The sequence below is a fragment of the Tachypleus tridentatus genome, chromosome 12 (assembly GCF_004210375.1).
Source record: "Tachypleus tridentatus isolate NWPU-2018 chromosome 12, ASM421037v1, whole genome shotgun sequence".
Lineage (NCBI taxonomy): Eukaryota > Metazoa > Arthropoda > Merostomata > Xiphosura > Limulidae > Tachypleus > Tachypleus tridentatus.
Genome location: NC_134836.1, coordinates 63236414 through 63256399, shown reverse-complemented (window position 1 = coordinate 63256399; position 19986 = coordinate 63236414). Strand labels below are relative to the sequence as shown.

The 19986-nt window shown below is 31.9% G+C and overlaps 1 protein-coding gene across 2 annotated transcripts in view; it reads right to left on the bottom strand.

Moving 5' to 3' along the window:
- Positions 1–478: 478 nt before the first annotated feature.
- The window catches only part of LOC143235171 (lachesin-like), an 84849-nt gene continuing 65341 nt past the window's right edge, over positions 479–19986 (bottom strand). Inside the window, exons 1-5 of one of the 2 annotated variants that reach the window (XM_076473065.1) lie at positions 8464–8602; positions 7050–7339; positions 5299–5586; positions 2205–2510; positions 479–795 (exon numbers count right to left, since the gene is read on the bottom strand). In XM_076473065.1, the coding sequence (XP_076329180.1) occupies positions 659–795; positions 2205–2510; positions 5299–5586; positions 7050–7278 (960 nt within the window). In that variant the 5' untranslated portion in view covers positions 7279–7339; positions 8464–8602 and the 3' untranslated portion in view covers positions 479–658. Of the gene's footprint in view, positions 796–2204; positions 2511–5298; positions 5587–7049; positions 7340–8463; positions 8761–11677; positions 11882–13788; positions 13900–19986 lie in introns of those variants that run through there. The other variant, XM_076473064.1, reaches the window with a different exon arrangement.

Here is a 19986-nt window from a genome sequence, read left to right as displayed (position 1 = left end):
TAAATTCTATTAAGATAATAATATCTTCCACTATTTAATGTTGTGCTTAATTCGTTTCATTTGATGCTCTGTGATTTCAAAAAAGCAAAACAAAATCCGGAACTCCTTAAATCATCGTGGTTGAATAGTGAAATCACTTTTAAATCTTGTACCTATATGAAAAACCACCTTAACAAAGGAGATTCCATACAGTTAGAGCACTATGAATTACTAAATACATTAGCTTTTAATATATTCATACATAGTTCATTAAAAAGAACTATTTTAGAGAAATGTCATAACATTTATTGACTAAATACCATACGATATTAATAGATATGAAATATATTAAATTTAACTGTTACAAAATAATGAATATATTTCTATAGTTCTTTAAAATTGACCTAAATCTTCAACTAAAAATAAGTTAAATGTTTTAAAAACAATTACTAGGAAACATTTTAAAGGTAACTGATATACACTGATATTTACGGCACTTATTAAGGCGGTTTCAAGTGTTAGAAATAATAAACTAGTTTTACTTGATATATTTTGGGATTAATAATTACGAGACGTTTTCAGTCGTTCATTTGAAAACAGTGAGTCGGTGTGGTGTATTCCGACATTAACAGCTAGGAGTTAAAATTTAGAATTAACTCAGTATTTTAGGGTAAAGGTTCTACAACAATATTACCTTGTTGTTTTGTCGATAATGTTGCTCGATGGCTTTCGTAGCACTCAGAATAAGTAGAACAACTAATACTCCTAATATCAGGCCTAGAGTTAGCTGTAGTTGGACTGAATCTATTCCAGATGCTTAGACAGAAACGACTTGTCATTATTTCTGTGATACCTAAATCACTGAGGTTTTACGATAATATAACCGCATGAAAAAGTTTAATAAAAACATCAGTATATGGCATTTCACCAGTTTAAGTGACTACTAGACAGTATATTATATACATAAAGTCACTTTAGTCGTAACTAATAAATAACGTACTTTTAGTACAGTAAACATTACAAGTTAAGTATCCACGTACACAACCAACAACCATCACAAGAAGCCTCATGCTAGTACAGCAGTAAGTCTACGAATTTACAGCGCTAAAATCAGGGATTCGATTCCCCTCGGTGGGCTCAGCAGATAGCCCGATGTGGCTTTGCTATAAGAAAATACACACACACAACATTACAAGTATTTTCCACCGGTTATGATAAATGACTAATTAGTGATGTCGAGAAAACCCACTTGTAGAGAAATATATATGCAAAAACGGCTCGTTTGGGTTGAGAAAATATTTTACATAGAAGAGCCGTTTTTGCATATAAATTTCTCAACAAGTGGGTTTCTCGACATCACTGAGTGTCGGAATGTAGAGGGCGATGTTAGATGTTTGAATATATAATTTTATTTATTTTATTATATTAATATAGGCGTTTTATTAATATAATATATTATTAATATATTATACAAATAATTTATTATATAAATAGTAAATATTAATATATTTATTAATATAATAAAATAAATAAAATTATATATTCAAACATCTAACACTACATTCCGACACTCTGTTACACAACCCCTTTCAAACATGTGGTCAGCTTCCGGTCAGTTACCTCTTTCTTTGTGAACCTGACGATGACCGAAGAAGGTCGAAACGTTGTTCGCTCTTCTATGTAAAATATTTTCTCAACCCAAACGAGCCGTTTTTGCATATATAGATAAATGACTGAGTTTAGGTTCCTAACATCCGATTTTCTAGGTTTTCAGAAACAAAATGTTTTTAAACATATACATATAGAACATTAATTTTACTTTATAATCCATATAGTAATAACTTTGAAATGGAGTAACATCTTTATAAAAGAATGTAATTTTCGAACCTATACTATTTTTACGTTTCAGTCTATGCCAACAAGTAAAGACGTTTGTAGAACTATTTATTATTATAAGAAAATTATTGGGCGATAAAACAGCCTGAAACGGTTTTATCTAATTTTGGGAATTAGAAATATGATAACATGTATATGTTTTGGGTTACTGTACAAAACTTTACATCAGAAAGAATTTATCAACACTGGAGGGAATCGAACCCTAGATTTTAGCGTTGTAACTTCACCGCTGTCTGACCAAAAGAAATCAACTTCCCAGAATATCACAATAAATCCAAACACTTTGTCTTTAAACGTCTGATTCCAGTGTAATGTTACAAACATCTTACCTTCACTGTTTGCCACTTGTTTGTCCCCCAATGTAGCGGTTTGAAGAGTAACATATGGACTTCTTCCTAAAGCATTAGCAGCGTACACTACAAGGAAAAATGAAGATCCCCTAGGCAAGGAAGTGATATAAAAATATGGAGTATCAGGAGTGGAAATATTGGTCACGAGCTGCTTCCTTCCTTCAGTAAATACCTCGACGTGAAAGTCCTGTGGTAATCCTTCATTAAAACCTGGTAGGCAGCGAACAATTACACTATATTTTGTGTTGTTGAAGGTTGCGCAACTGTGAGGTGCTTCCGGAAGACCTGTAAGAGAATTATGGCTAATTTATCACTCAGTTAAATTTGTAATGCATTTATACTCCTCCATAAACTATACCTTGTCTGTCTATCCTGGCAGTTTACAATTAAATTTGTAATGCATTTATACTCCTCCATAAACTATACCTTGTCTGTCTATCCTGGCAGTTTACAATTAAATTTGTAATGCATTTATACTCCTCCATAAACTATACCTTGTCTGTCTATCCTGGCAGTTTACAATTAAATTTGTAATGTATTTATACTCCTCCATAAACTATACCTTGTCTGTCTATCCTGGCAGTTTACAATTAAATTTGTAATGCATTTATACTCCTCCATAAACTATACCTTGTCTGTCTATCCTGGCAGTTTACAATTAAATTTGTAATGCATTTATACTCCTCCATAAACTATACCTTGTCTGTCTATCCTGGCAGTTTACAATTAAATTTGTAATGTATTTATACTCCTCCATAAACTATACCTTGTCTGTCTATCCTGGCAGTTTACAATTAAATTTGTAATGTATTTATACTCCTCCATAAACTATACCTTGTCTGTCTATCCTGGCAGTTTACAATTAAATTTGTAATGGATTTATACTCCTCCATAAACTATACCTTGTCTGTCTATCCTGGCAGTTTACAATTAAATTTGTAATGCATTTATATTCCTCCATAAACTATACCTTGTCTGTCTATCCTGGCAGTTTACAATTAAATTTGTAATGCATTTATACTCCTCCATAAACTATACCTTGTCTGTCTATCCTGGCAGTTTACAATTAAATTTGTAATGTATTTATACTCCTCCATAAACTATACCTTGTCTGTCTATCCTGGCAGTTTACAATTAAATTTGTAATGGTTTATACTCCTCCATAAACTATACCTTGTCTGTCTATCCTGGCAGTTTACAATTAAATTTGTAATGCATTTATATTCCTCCATAAACTATACCTTGTCTGTCTATCCTGGCAGTTTACAATTAAATTTGTAATGCATTTATACTCCTCCATAAACTATACCTTGTCTGTCTATCCTGGCAGTTTACAATTAAATTTGTAATACATTTATACTCCTCCATAAACTATACCTTGTCTGTCTATCCTGGCAGTTTACAATTAAATTTGTAATGTATTTATACTCCTCCATAAACTATACCTTGTCTGTCTATCCTGGCAGTTTACAATTAAATTTGTAATGTATTTATACTCCTCCATAAACTATACCTTGTCTGTCTATCCTGGCAGTTTACAATTAAATTTGTAATACATTTATATTCCTCCATAAACTATACCTTGTCTGTCTATCCTGGCAGTTTACAATTAAATTTGTAATGTATTTATACTCCTCCATAAACTATACCTTGTCTGTCTATCCTGGCAGTTTACAATTAAATTTGTAATACATTTATATTCCTCCATAAACTATACCTTGTCTGTCTATCCTGGCAGTTTACAATTAAATTTGTAATGTATTTATACTCCTCCATAAACTATCCCTTGTCTGTCTATCCTGGCAGTTTACAGTTAAATTTGTAGTACATTTATACTCCTCCATAAACTATCCCTTGTCTGTCTATCTTAGCAGTTTACTTGCGATGAAACGTCAATAACATTTCTTTGTTGTTAGTTCCATATTAGTCCACAATTGTTTTGTATATTAATGGTGCGGTAGAACAGAAACGTCTTACCTTCAGATCAACAAATCATTATGAAAATATTTATACTAAACATTAATATGAACCTGGGAAATAATCGTCTTATGTGTTCTTATATGTTTTGTACAAATATCTGTCTGTACAAGTACCTATCTGTAGAGGTACTTATCTATACAAGTACCTGTCTGAACAAGTACCTTTTTCATTATTTATTAAATTAACCATTCTTTCGAGACGTCTTTGAAAAATAAATATATATATATGTATTTTGACGTATCTTATGAATATTTACCTATTTTAATATATGAATATTTCTATATTTTAACATATCTTATAAATATTTCTGTATTTTGACTGGCGTTATGAATAATTGTCTGTCATTTAACTCAAACTTAAGTCATTTTTAAAGGATTTTGATTTGTTTTGAATTTTGCGCAAAGCTACTCGAAGGCTATCTGCGCTAGCCGTTCCTAATTTAGCGGTGTAAGACTAGAGGGAAGACAGCTAGCCATCATCATCCACCGCCAACTCTTGAGCTACTCTTTTACCAACGAATAATGGGATTGATCGTAACATTATAACGCCCCCATAGCTGAAAGGGCAAGCATGTTTGATGTGACGGGGATTCGAACCCGCGACCTTTGGTTTACGAGTCCTTGACCACCAGGCCAGGCCACGCCGGGGCCGTGTTTAAAAAAATAAAATAAAATTGCATTTAAATCATAAAAATATGGCTTACTTTAACCTTTGATCTTGAAGTTTTGGTAGTTTAAATATTTCAGGCATTACACTACAAAACGATAAAAGGCAAAAGCCAGATTTCAGTACCCGTTGTGGGCATATCACACATAACCAATTATATATTACTGAGCTTAACAACAAACAAATAAAACAAACTAGTTAATCGTCAGATAAGATATTGTCACGAAAAAAAAATAATTCTACAGAAGCACTGAGAGAAATATAAACTATATATTCGCACTTATTTGATAACGGTTAATTAAGGTTAATTAATACTTAGATTCGTCAATAAAATATATTCATAAAGCAAACTCACATCGCCTTAAAAATACGCCATATTAATAAAACTGGGCGATTTGATAGAAATTATTAGCCAAGTTTTACTTGCCTCCAGGAACCAGTTTATATTTGCACGGTACTATTTGACGTCCAACGCGATTTTCAGCCCAGCAATAGATCATTCCGTATTCGTTATAATCGTGAACCAATATTGTGGTGACGCTGGTAGTTTGATTGCTTGTCGATGTTTTCACCGACGCGTTACCCAGGGTTGTGTTGAGATTCCAGTGAAACGTTACGTCGCTTGGTAAGGCTTCCACTTCACAAGTGACGTTAAGGTCCAAACCAGGTGCTGCTGTGATCCTTTGGACCTTATGAGTTTTACACAAGGGTGGATCTAATCCAGAAGGATTTACTAAATATACACAGTTGTACACACTCAGGCCTTGTTCTAACATTTCTAATGATTCATATCTTTTAAAGTAGTGTTAAGTTTTTATTTTCGTTTTCCGTTTTTTTTTATCATATATAAAACATTTCAAGCAGAATTCTTTGCTAAAAACTTGAACTCTAAATATAACATTTCTTTAAAGACAGAAACGTTTATATTACTTTCGAATTTTCTGCCAGAAACCATTTTTAGTAAGTCAGTCTAGTCCACTGTTTCGATGGGTGATATTTGTAATTTTATAGATTACGTTTCATATCAACAATAGTTATTTAATCTAATTAAAGTACACACCGCTAAAACCCGGGTTTGGATACCTGTAGTGAATATGCAGCACAGATAACCTGTTGTGTAGTTGTACGCTTAATGATAAATATATAAAATAATTTATTAATAAAAAAACGAATGAACAGAAACATAAATGCATACCTTAATAAAACTAACAAATATTAATTATTTAATAAAAAACAAACATACCACAATTACGCAAGTTAATTCTTCAACAAAAATCGATCAAAACAAATAGAACATTGGGGAGAAACTCATATCCTGAAACGAGTTTTTGTTTTATAAAATGAGATGTCCGTAATTAACGAATTTAACAAAACTTATTTTATTAATTTTGTTTTGTTAAGAAAACGACGGATATATTTATTACTTCTGATAAAATGAAGAAAAGTATTAGTATAGCAGTGAAAGAACAATAAATTATGTCTTGCTGAAACATGTAAGGACGTTGTCACCAGCCAACAATAAATACATGTAAGGGCGTTCTCACCAGCCAACAATCAATACAAGTAAGGACGTTGTCACCAGCCAACAATCAATACATGTAAGGACGTTGTCACCAGCCAACAATCAATACAAGTAAGGACGTTGTCACCAGCCAACAATCAATACAAGTAAGGACGTTGTCACCAGCCAACAATCAATACAAGTAAGGGAGTTGTCACCAGTCAACAATCAATACAAGTAAGGACGTTGTCACCAGCCAACAATCAATACAAGTAAGGGAGTTGTCACCAGTCAACAATCAATACAAGTAAGGGCTTTGTCACCAGCCAACAATCAATACAAGTAAGGACGTTGTCACCAGCCAACAATCAATACAAGTAAGGACGTTGTCACCAGCCAACGATCAATACAAGTAAGGACGTTGTCATCAGCCAACAATCAATACAAGTAAGGACGTTGTCACCAGCCAACAATTAATACAAGTAAGGGAGTTGTCACCAGCCAACAATCAATGAGAAATAGTTTATTGAATGATTTTAAAAATTAGATAAAATTTCTTAATGTAAATAATATGTTTTGCCTTATCGAAAAGTGTCGTGAAAAATAACCACATTAGGTTTACTATTTGATCAAGCTGTAAAGATATTACTGTTAATAAGAGATAAAAAATATATTACGATGGACAACGACTTGTTTGTCTTCACTCCAGCTTTCGCCCTCTTGGTTTGTCGCCCCACATTTGTATTCCCCACTGTGACGTGTCTGGATGTTCCTGATGGACAGTGTTTGGTTATTCACAATTATGCCATCTTCCATATCTGGTGATAAGATGGAGTCATTGAAATACCACCATACGTCAGTTTCAGTTGGATTGGCATCCACGAAACAAGCAAACTCAATGTCCATTCCTTCAATGACGAAGTTGTCCTATGCTGGGTTCGAATCTCTATCTTTACTTGAGGAGCATCTGTAACAAAGTAAGTTTTCTTTGACATATAGCTCTTTATCCATAATCGTATCATGAACAATTATACCAGTTCATAATAGAGATCATTCAGCTGTTTTACAAAAATTCTAACAAAATATAGGGCAAAAATTATTTTGAAAACTGATCTGTTCTTAAAACAACACTGAAGGCCATCTATATCAAGACAGCGAAAATAGTGATAACAGAAAAAAAAAAAGTTCATCTTTCCTGTCGTTAAGCAAAATTCAAAATCAATCTACTTGTTTTTCAACAGTCCACAGAAAACACCTGTGAATATTTTATTTTTGAAAGAAAAGAAGAAATTTTATCCGTTTTTACTCTCTTCGTGCCAAGTTTCTCTTCAGAGCTATTTAAGTATCAAAGCCTACACAAAAATCGCTAGGTATACTGCGCCAAAATCTTAAGCCTAATAAGAATACTTTGGTTTCATCTTGCACTGCTACTTCTGACAATACTTCTGACAACGTTTTGAATGTATCACAAAATACCCTCTGAGGCATACAGTAGACTTTATCTAATAAGCCTATAAGAATGCATAACCATTTGTACTTATGATTGAAACCAAAATGTAACACAGGTTCATCATCCATACTTAACTACTACCCGAAATGCATTTCGTGAAATTAATTCTATCTTTACAACTAACAACGATGTTGATTATGTGAGGTTAACCCCTGGTCTTTACTGAGTTATTTGCCTTTGACGTCATAGAGATTTCTATTTTATGGGATGTCTGTTTACTTATTGCTATCGTATGCATTTGCTAACTATTCAATATAATTTATTGATGATAAATAATTTTCGTTTGTATGTTGTTTGGTTTTAAGCAATAAGCTTGTAACTTAACAGCGGTGAAAACTGAGGTTAGATACACGTGGTGGCCATAGCACAGATAACACATTGCGTAGCTCGATAATTAACGTCAACATACGAATTAATATAAATAACCAAACATTAAATATTATTCTAGCTAATAAATTTGTAAGACGTTCTAAACAACAGCTAAAGAAGATACGCAGTTTTCACTCATAATTTCGTTACATTCTACTGAAATTAATAAAATGTTATTTTAAAGATGTGACTGACAGAAAATTTTGACTTACAATGGACCACAAGTCGCCACACGTCCGTAATGGTGCTGTTTTCCAACAGTGTATTTTCGGCTCTACACGTTATGTCTTTACCGTTGTCTTCAACTTTAGGAATGATGGTCATGGTACTCAGGGTGTAATTTCCGTCATTAGAAACAGAATCTGTTACCATAGTCACAAGTTCTCTTCCTTTCCACCAGGTGACTTGAGCTGCTGGCCTGGCTCCCCAGATTTCACACTGTAGTTCTAACGGCTGGTTTGCTTTTACGGGTTTGTTGGGGATAATTATTTCGACGTGCAAAGGCTTCACTAGGCAAATACGGGGGAAAATCTAATAACTTAGTCTGTGCAAAATACTAGGATCAGAAATGAAAACATGTTCAGTACACATGTTTCTAGTAATACAGCTGAGAGTTTACCAAGTATGCATGTTTCTAGTAATACAGCTGAGAGTTTACCAAGTATGCATGTTTCTAGTAATACAGCTGAGAGTATGCCAAGTATGAATGTTTCTAGTAAAACAGCTGAGAGTATGCCAAGTATGAATGTTTCTAGTAAAACAGCTGAGAGTGTCCTAAGTGTACATGTTTATAGTAATACGCTGTAAGTGTCCTAAGTGTACATGTTTTAGTACTACAGCTGAGAGTGTCCTAATTGTAAATGTTTATAGTAATACGCCGTGAGTGTCCTAAGTATATATATTTCTCGTTTTTTAGCTGAGGGTTTCTACATATAATTTAACACAACAACAGCTTTCTCATCAGTAGTCCTAGAATCCTAACACTTAAGATTTACCGAACATGTTGGATAAAACGTTCAAAACTTTTTCAAGTCTGAAACTCATGAATTATTATTTGATTTAAGTGATATATAAAGTATAAAAACTAATGTTAAACAGTTTTATAAAATATACTATCATATATTTACCACCAAACTTTATCAGAATAACATTATTATTCAATCAAACGTTTAATTTATTATTACAAATGTTTATTTATTTCTAGCAAATAAATGTACATTATTTTTTCGCAAATATGCGACAAAATTCCAGCCAGTAACGGAAAGATAGTTGGTACCAGTATTTGTTACGGAATGACATATGATATCCGTATTCGTGATAGAACGATATATGATATCCGTATTCGTGATAGAACGATATATGATATCTGTATTCAACGAAATAATTATCGTCATTTAAACAGCTGTAACGTTACAACTCACAATACAGACAATAACTATAGTACATTATTACATGCATGTCACGTTACAACTCACAATACAGACAATAACTATAGTACATTATTACAAGCATGTCACGTTACAACTCACAATACAGACAATAACTATAACACATTATTACAAGCATGTCACGTTACAACTCACAATACAGACAATAACTATAATACATTATTACAAGCATGTCACGTTACAACTCACAATACAGACAATAACTATGGTACATTATTACATGCATGTCACGTTACAATTCACAATACAGACAATAACTATAATACATTATTACAAGCATGTCACGTTACAACTCACAATACAGACAATAACTATGGTACATTACTACAAGCATGTCACGTTAGAACTCACGACACAGACAATAACTATAGTACATTATTACAAGCATGTCACGTTACAACTCAGACAATACAGACAATAACTATAGTACATTATTACATGCATGTCACGTTACAACTCACAATACAGACAATAACTATAGTACATTATTACATGCATGTCACGTTACAATTCACAATACACCACAATAACTATAGTACATTATTACATGCATGTCACGTTACAACTCACAATACAGACAATAACTATAGTACATTATTACATGCATGTCACGTTACAACTCACAATACAGACAATAACTATAATACATTATTACAAGCATGCCACTTTACAACTCAGACAATACAGACAATAACTATAGTACATAATTACAAGCATGCCACTTTACAACTCACAATACAGACAATAACTATAGTACATAATTGCAAACATGTCACGTTACAACTCACAATACAGACAATAACTATAATACATTATTACAAGCATGTCACGTTACAACTCACAATACAGACAATAACTATGGTATATTACTACAAGCATGTCACGTTACAACTCACGACACAGACAATAACTATAATACATTATTACAAGCATGTCACGTTACAACTCAGACAATACAGACAATAACTATAGTACATTATTACAAGCATACCACTTTACAACTCACAATACAGACAATAACTATAGTACATAATTACAAGCATGTCACGTTACAACTCACAATACAGACAATAACTATAGTACATAATTACAAGCATGCCACTTTACAACTCACAATACAGACAATAAATATAGTACATTATTACAAGCATGCCACTTTACAACTCACAATACAGACAACAACTATAGTACATAATTACAAGGATGTCACGTTACAACTCGCAATACAGACAACAACTATAGTACATTATTACAAGCATGTCACATTACAACTCAGAATACAGACAATAAATATAGTACATTATTACAAGCATGCCACTTTACAACTCACAATACAGACAACAACTATAGTACATAATTACAAGCATGTCACGTTACAACTCGCAATACAGACAACAACTATAGTACATTATTACAAGCATGTCACGTTACAACTCACAATATAGACAATAACTATAGTACATTATTACAAGCATGTCACATTACAACTCACAATACAGACAATAAATATAGTACATTATTACAAACATATCACGTTACAACTCACAATACAGACAATAACTATAGTACATTATTACAAGCATGCCACTTTACAACTCACAATACAGACAATAACTATAGTACATTATTACAAGCATGTCATGTTACAACTCACAATACAGACAATAAATATAGTACATTATTACAAACATGTCACGTTACAACTCGCAATACAGACAACAACTATAGTACATTATTACAAGCATGTCACGTTACAACTCACAATACAGACAATAACTATAGTACATTATTACAAGCATGTCACATTACAACTCACAACACAGACAATAAATATAGTACATTATTACAAACATATCACGTTACAACTCACAATACAGACAATAACTATAGTACATTATTACAAGCATGCCACTTTACAACTCACAATACAGACAATAAATATAGTACATTATTACAAGCATGTCATGTTACAACTCACAATACAGATCCAAGACAACTGAGCTGGAAATAGAAACACTAAGGTTGGTATTAACAGCTTTGCATGTTAAACAGATAAGAAGGTCTTCACGGCGGAGGTGATGTAGCAGGATCTGATTTCTTGAAAATCCTTGTGGTGTAACGGTGAAGTTGCTCTGGACCAACTTGTCTTCCTTCCACCAAGTTAACGCAGGAGGAGGCACTCCTGAGAAGATGGAAAACAGGGGTTGAGCTTCAGTATTCTTTGATGGATTACTTACCATTGATTTCTGTTTATCGTGTCCGTAAGATTATTTTGCATAATATGCCACTAAACAGCTATGTTTGAATAATAAACACAAGTCTCTTATCTTTTTTAACCTTCTGACCTGGCAGTCTGAGGTTCGAATCCCAACATATTGGTCCTTTTAACCGCGAGGGCCTTATAACTGGCGGCGAGTGATGTTAATTGACACAATAATTAAGTGTGGTATTTCTCGATACGCTGTGCACGAATTCAAACTAAACCTAACTTATTCGAATAGTGTCTACTCTAGAAATAAAGTTGACTAACCTTTTGAGCTTACGTACTTTTGTTTCTGTTATATATTGATAAAACCAAGGGTTCCTATCTCAAGAATCAATACACTGTAATTATTTTAAGTTTTTGTTTTATGGCATTTCCTGATCCCAGTTGTACCAGTATGTTAAATTAGCTACACTATTTAACTCTAATTTACGTGGTTGGTATGCTTTGAACACAGAGTCATTTGAATAGAGTATAAAATAAAAACGTGATTTGAAATATCCAGAACAAAGTGAAATCAAATTTACTGAAATATGTAAAAAACTAAATCTGAACTTAGAGTAAAAATTGAGGTAAAACATAATAGCTGACTTATGGTAAAACTGTTTTATGGTAATCTCTCTGGATTGGTATGTGTTTGTGTGTTTTCTTATAGCAAAGCCACGTCGGGCTATCTGCTGAGCCCACCGAGGAGGAATCGAACCTCTGATTTTGCGTTGTAAATCCGAAGACATACCGCTGTACTAGCGCGGGGCTCTCTGGGTTAGAAAAAACAAATTCCTACCACTTTTTAACAATATAATACAGGTTGGATAATCAATTAGTTATCCCAGGTTTGTTCCAGATAGTCCAAGGCTCAAGTTTAAAATACCTCACAAGACATACTTTCACTTTCAACGAGGGTTACCTTATAAAAGTGACCGTCAATTTGTAGTAGCCGTTGATTTGTTGTTCTTTCCTTTGTCAACAGCTATGAATTAGGGACAGCCAGGCCTGAGTCTTTAGATCTCTGACCGTTGACTTAATGTCATGTAAGTTATCATTCAGGTTTAAAAATACAATATACGTGTCATTGTGTGATGCAAGAAAGAAATATATATTTTAAATTATTTCACGTTTAAAAAATACGTACGCTATTAATGATTTATTTACATAGAATATAGAATGTTTATAAGATGTCTACGAAAAAATAAATAAGAAATTTCCTGGTGTATTTACTTGTGTATTTCCTTAGCCAAAGACACGAGTAGATGAACAACTATTGAAGAAGCCATTGACTGAGTCTTATACGATTTTTAATATTATGACCAGTGCATTATATCTTATCCATAAATTTCGTATGAAGTAAATCGTGTGGAGTTCTATTGAAACATATGTCTAACTAAAAGAAGCGTTTTCGTTAATTAGTTTCAAATTTATTAACACTTGAAATAAACTTGACGGATATTAATATTAGTTTAGAAACGCACTTGACAGTTCGACGTTTCGCTTTCTACAGCAAGAAACCTTTGTTTTAAACCCGGATATTCTTCAGTTCGCTCTCTACAACGTTTCGTAAATGTTTATTTATTTTTTTTCCTTGGCCCTATCTTGGACAAATGCTAAGGACACTTGTCTCGCAACCCGTGGATCGCGGGTTTGAATCCCACTAAAAAGCATGCTTGTCTTTAGATCCTTAGGAGCGTTATAATGTGACAGTCAATTCTACTGTTCTTTGTTAAAGAGTAGCTCAATAACAGCGACAGTTGGCGCAGATAGCTCTCGAGTAGCTTTATGAAAAGACCAAGAAATACAGAAATGTTTGTGACGACAGTTACACCACTCACCTCCGTCACTTTCACAGATTAGGGGTAAAGATGAGCCCTCCTTGTAAGGTCCTATCAGATCTTTCAGTCTTTGGCCGTATATGTCCATTATGATAATTTCTCGTGGGGGGACTGAAAGAAACAAAACGTTAAAATACTAGTTATTATAACTCATTATATACTTGTTAGCTTAACGAAATGTTAGTGTGATAATGAATCCACCATCTTTCTTCTTAAACAATAAATTATTTTAAATTTAAATAACATTTAAATGAATGCAACCTTTGTAATTATAATATGGTTATAACGTAATCGATGTAAAAGGAAAAGTTATTTTACGTTGATAAAGTTAAATTAAAACTGTACGTTATCTATAACTCATCATAAAATATTAAAATGATTACACACTGACTAGACTTATACTAACTGGTTTAAATATCACATTTCATTACTATCGTTTATTATTCTCCATATTTGAATAAAATTAGTTCCTTCGCTGATTTAGTAGAAAGAAATAAGGCTAAAAATTCATATTCGATCGTTGCAGTAGGCACAGCTCTGTCACCTCTTGGTGCATCGTTGTACTAAAAATAAAAATAAGAAACACAAATTAAAGTATACCTCGTGTTATATAAAATTAAAGTATACATCATGTTATATAAAATTAAAGTATACATTGTGTTATATAAAAGTAAAGTATACATCGTGTTATATAAATGAAGGTATACATCGTGTTGTATAAATGAAGGTATACATCGTGTTGTATAAATGAAGGTATACATCGTGTTGTTTAAATGAAGGTATACATCGTGTTGTATAAATGAAGGTATATATCGTGTTATATAAATGAAGGTATATATCGTGTTATATAAATGAAGGTATACATCGTGTTATATAAATGAAGGTATGCATCGTGTTGTATAAATAAAGGTATACATCTTACTATAATCATGAAGTAATGCTGTCTTGTTTTTCTATTTATACAACAAACCCATTGTTCACACTAATGATTATATTATTGAATGTATAACTAACCCATTGTTCACACTAATGATTATACTGTTGAATGTATAACTAACCCATTGTTCACACTAATGATTATACTGTTGAATGTATAACTAACCCATTGTTCACACTAATGATTATACTATTGAATGTATAACTAACCCTTTGTTCACACTAATGATTATACTATTGAATGTATAACTAACCCATTGTTCACACTAATGAATATACTGTTGAATGTATAACTAACCCATTGTTCACACTAATGATTATACTATTGAATGTATAACAAACCCATTGTTCACACTAATGAATATACTGTTGAATGTATAACAAACCCATTGTTCACACTAATGAATATACTGTTGAATGTATAACTAACCCATTGTTCACACTAATGATTATACTATTGAATGTATAACAAACCCACTGTTCACACTAATGAATATACTGTTGAATGTATAACTAACCCATTGTTCACACTAATGATTTTACTGTTGAATGTATAACTAACCCATTGTTCAAACTAATGATTTTACTATTTAATGTATAACTAACCCATTGTTCACACTAATGATTATACTATTGAATGTATAACAAACTCATTGTTGAAACTAATCATTTTACTATTGAATGTATAACTAACCCATTGTTCACACTAATGATTATACTATTGAATGTATAACTAACCCATTGTTCACACTAATGATTATACTATTGAATGTATAACTAACTCATTGTTCAAACTAATGATTATACTAAAGAATGTATAACTAACCCATTGTTCAAACTAATGATTATACTATTGAATGTATAGCTAACCAATTGTTCCAACTTATGAATATTCTGGTGACATTATAGCTAACCAATTGTTCCAACTTATGAATATTCTGGTAACATTATAGCTAACCAATTGTTCCAACTTATGAATATTCTAGTGACATTACAGCTAACCAATTGTTCCAACTTATGAATATTCTGGTAACATTATAGCTAACCAATTGTTCTAACTAATGATTATACTATTGAATGTATAGCTAACCAATTGTTCCAACTTATGAATATTCTAGTGACATTACAGCTAACCAATTGTTCCAAATTATGAATATTCTGGTGACATTATAGCTAACCAATTGTTCCAACTTATGAATATTCTAATGACATTATAGCTAACCAATTGTTCCAACTTATGAATATTCTGGTGACATTATAGCTAACGAATTGTTCCAACTTATGAATATTCTAATGACATTATAGCTAACCAATTGTTCCAACTTATGAATATTCTAGTGACATTACAGCTAACCAATTGTTCCAACTTATGAATATTCTAGTGACATTACAGCTAACCAATTGTTCCAACTTATGAATATTCTAGTGACATTATAGCTAACGAATTGTTCCAACTTATGAATATTCTGGTGACATTATAGCCAACCGATTGTTCCAACTTATGAATATTCTGGTGACATTATAGCTAACCAATTGTTCCAACTTATGAATATTCTAATGACATTATAGCTAACCAATTGTTCCAACTTATGAATATTCTGGTGACATTATAGCTAACGAATTGTTCCAACTTATGAATATTCTAATGACATTATAGCTAACCAATTGTTCCAACTTATGAATATTCTAGTGACATTACAGCTAACCAATTGTTCCAACTTATGAATATTCTAGTAACATTACAGCTAACCAATTGTTCCAACTTATGAATATTCTAGTGACATTATAGCTAACGAATTGTTCCAACTTATGAATATTCTGGTGACATTATAGCCAACCAATTGTTACAACTTATGAATATTCTGGTAACATTATAGCCAACCAATTGTTACAACTTATGAATATTCTAGTGACATTATAGCTAACCAATTGTTCCAACTTATGAATATTCTGGTGACATTATAGCTAACCAATTGTTCCAACTTATGAATATTCTAGTGACATTATAGCTAACGAATTGTTCCAACTTATGAATATTCTGGTGACATTATAGCCAACCAATTGTTACAACTTATGAATATTCTAATGACATTATAGCTAACGAATTGTTCCAACTTATGAATATTCTAGTGACATTATAGCTAACCAATTGTTCCAACTTATGAATATTCTAGTGACATTACAGCTAACCAATTGTTCCAACTTATGAATATTCTAGTGACATTATAGCTATCCAATTGTTCCAACTTATGAATATTCCAGTGACATTACAGCTAACCAATTGTTCCAACTTATGAATATTGTAGTGACATTATAGCTAACCAATTGTTCCAACTTATGAATATTCTGGTGACATTATCGCTAACCAATTGTTCCAACTTATGAATATTCTGGTGACATTATAGCTAACCAATTGTTCCAACTTATGAATATTCTGGTGACATTATAGCTAACCAATTGTTCCAACTTATGAATATTCTAGTGACATTATAGCTAACCAATTGTTCCAACTTATGAATATTCTGGTGACATTATAGCTAACCAATTGTTCCAACTTATGAATATTCTAGTGACATCATAGCTAACGAATTGTTCCAACTTATGAATATTCTGGTAACATTATAGCTAACCAATTGTTCCAACTTATGAATATTCTAATGACATTATAGCTAACCAATTGTTCCAACTTATGAATATTCTGGTAACATTATAGCTAACCAATTGTTCCAACTTATGAATATTCTGGTGACATTATAGCTAACCAATTGTTCCAACTTATGAATATTCTAGTGACATTATAGCTAACCAATTGTTCCAACTTATGAATATTCTAGTGACATTATAGCTAACCAATTATTCCAACTTATGAATATTCTAGTGACATTATAGCTAACCAATTGTTCCAACTTATGAATATTCTGGTGACATTATAGCTAACCAATTGTTCCAACTTATGAATATTCTGGTGACATTATAGCTATCCAATTGTTCCAACTTATGAATATTCTAATGACATTCTAGCTAACCAATTGTTCTAACTTATGAATATTCTGGTGACATTATAGTTAACCAATTGTTCCAACTTATGAATATTCTAGTGACATTATAGTTAACCAATTGTTCTAACTTATGAATATTCTGGTGACATTATAGCTAACCAATTGTTCTAACTTATGAATATTCTAATGACATTATAGCTAACCAATTGTTCTAACTTATGAATATTCTAGTGACATTATAGCTAACCAATTGTTACAACTTATGAATATTCTAGTGACATTATAGCTAACCAATTGTTACAACTTATGAATATTCTAGTGACATTATAGCTAACCAATTATTCCAACTTATGAATATTCTAGTGACATTATAGCTAACCAATTGTTCCAACTTATGAATATTCTGGTGACATTATAGCTAACCAATTGTTCCAACTTATGAATATTCTGGTGACATTATAGCTATCCAATTGTTCCAACTTATGAATATTCTAATGACATTCTAGCTAACCAATTGTTCTAACTTATGAATATTCTGGTGACATTATAGTTAACCAATTGTTCCAACTTATGAATATTCTAGTGACATTATAGTTAACCAATTGTTCTAACTTATGAATATTCTGGTGACATTATAGCTAACCAATTGTTCTAACTTATGAATATTCTAATGACATTATAGCTAACCAATTGTTCTAACTTATGAATATTCTAGTGACATTATAGCTAACCAATTGTTACAACTTATGAATATTCTAGTGACATTATAGCTAACCAATTGTTACAACTTATGAATATTCTAGTGACATTATAGCTAACCAATTGTTACAACTTATGATTATTCTAGTGACATTATAGCTATCCAATTGTTACGACTTATGAATATTCTGGTAACATTATAGCTAACCAATTGTTACAACTTATGAATATTCTAGTGACATTATAGCTAACCAATTGTACCAACTTATGAATATTCTAGTGACATTATAGCTAACCAATTGTTCCAACTTATGAATATTCTAGTGACATTATAGCTAACCAATTGTTCCAACTTATGAATATTCTGGTGACATTATAGCTAACCAATTGTTCCAACTTATGAATATTCTAGTGACATTATAGCTAACCAATTGTTCCAACTTATGAATATTCTAGTGACATTACAGCTAACCAATTGTTCCAACTTATGAATATTCTAGTGACATTATAGCTATCCAATTGTTCCAACTTATGAATATTCTAGTGACATTACAGCTAACCAATTGTTCCAACTTATGAATATTGTAGTGACATTATAGCTAACCAATTGTTCCAACTTATGAATATTCTGGTGACATTATCGCTAACCAATTGTTCCAACTTATGAATATTCTGGTGACATTATAGCTAACCAATTGTTCTAACTTATGAATATTCTGGTGACATTATAGCTAACCAATTGTTCCAACTTATGAATATACTAGTGACATTATAGCTAACCAATTGTTCCAACTTATGAATATTCTGGTGACATTATAGCTAACCAATTGTTCCAACTTATGAATATTCTAGTGACATCATAGCTAACGAATTGTTCCAACTTATGAATATTCTGGTAACATTATAGCTAACCAATTGTTCCAACTTATGAATATTCTGGTGACATCATAGCTAACCAATTGTTCCAACTTATGAATATTCTAGTGACATTATAGCTAACGAATTGTTCCAACTTATGAATATTCTGGTGACATCATAGCTAACCAATTGTTCCAACTTATGAATATTCTAGTGACATTATAGCTAACGAATTGTTCCAACTTATGAATATTCTGGTAACATTATAGCTAACCAATTGTTCCAACTTATGAATATTCTAGTGACATTATAGCTAACCAATTGTTCCAACTTATGAATATTCTGGTAACATTATAGCTAACCAATTGTTCCAACTTATGAATATTCTGGTGACATTATAGCTAACCAATTGTTCCAACTTATGAATATTCTAGTGACATTATAGCTAACCAATTGTTCCAACTTATGAATATTCTAGTGACATTATAGCTAACCAATTATTCCAACTTATGAATATTCTAGTGACATTATAGCTAACCAATTGTTCCAACTTATGAATATTCTGGTGACATTATAGCTAACCAATTGTTCCAACTTATGAATATTCTGGTGACATTATAGCTATCCAATTGTTCCAACTTATGAATATTCTAATGACATTCTAGCTAACCAATTGTTCTAACTTATGAATATTCTGGTGACATTA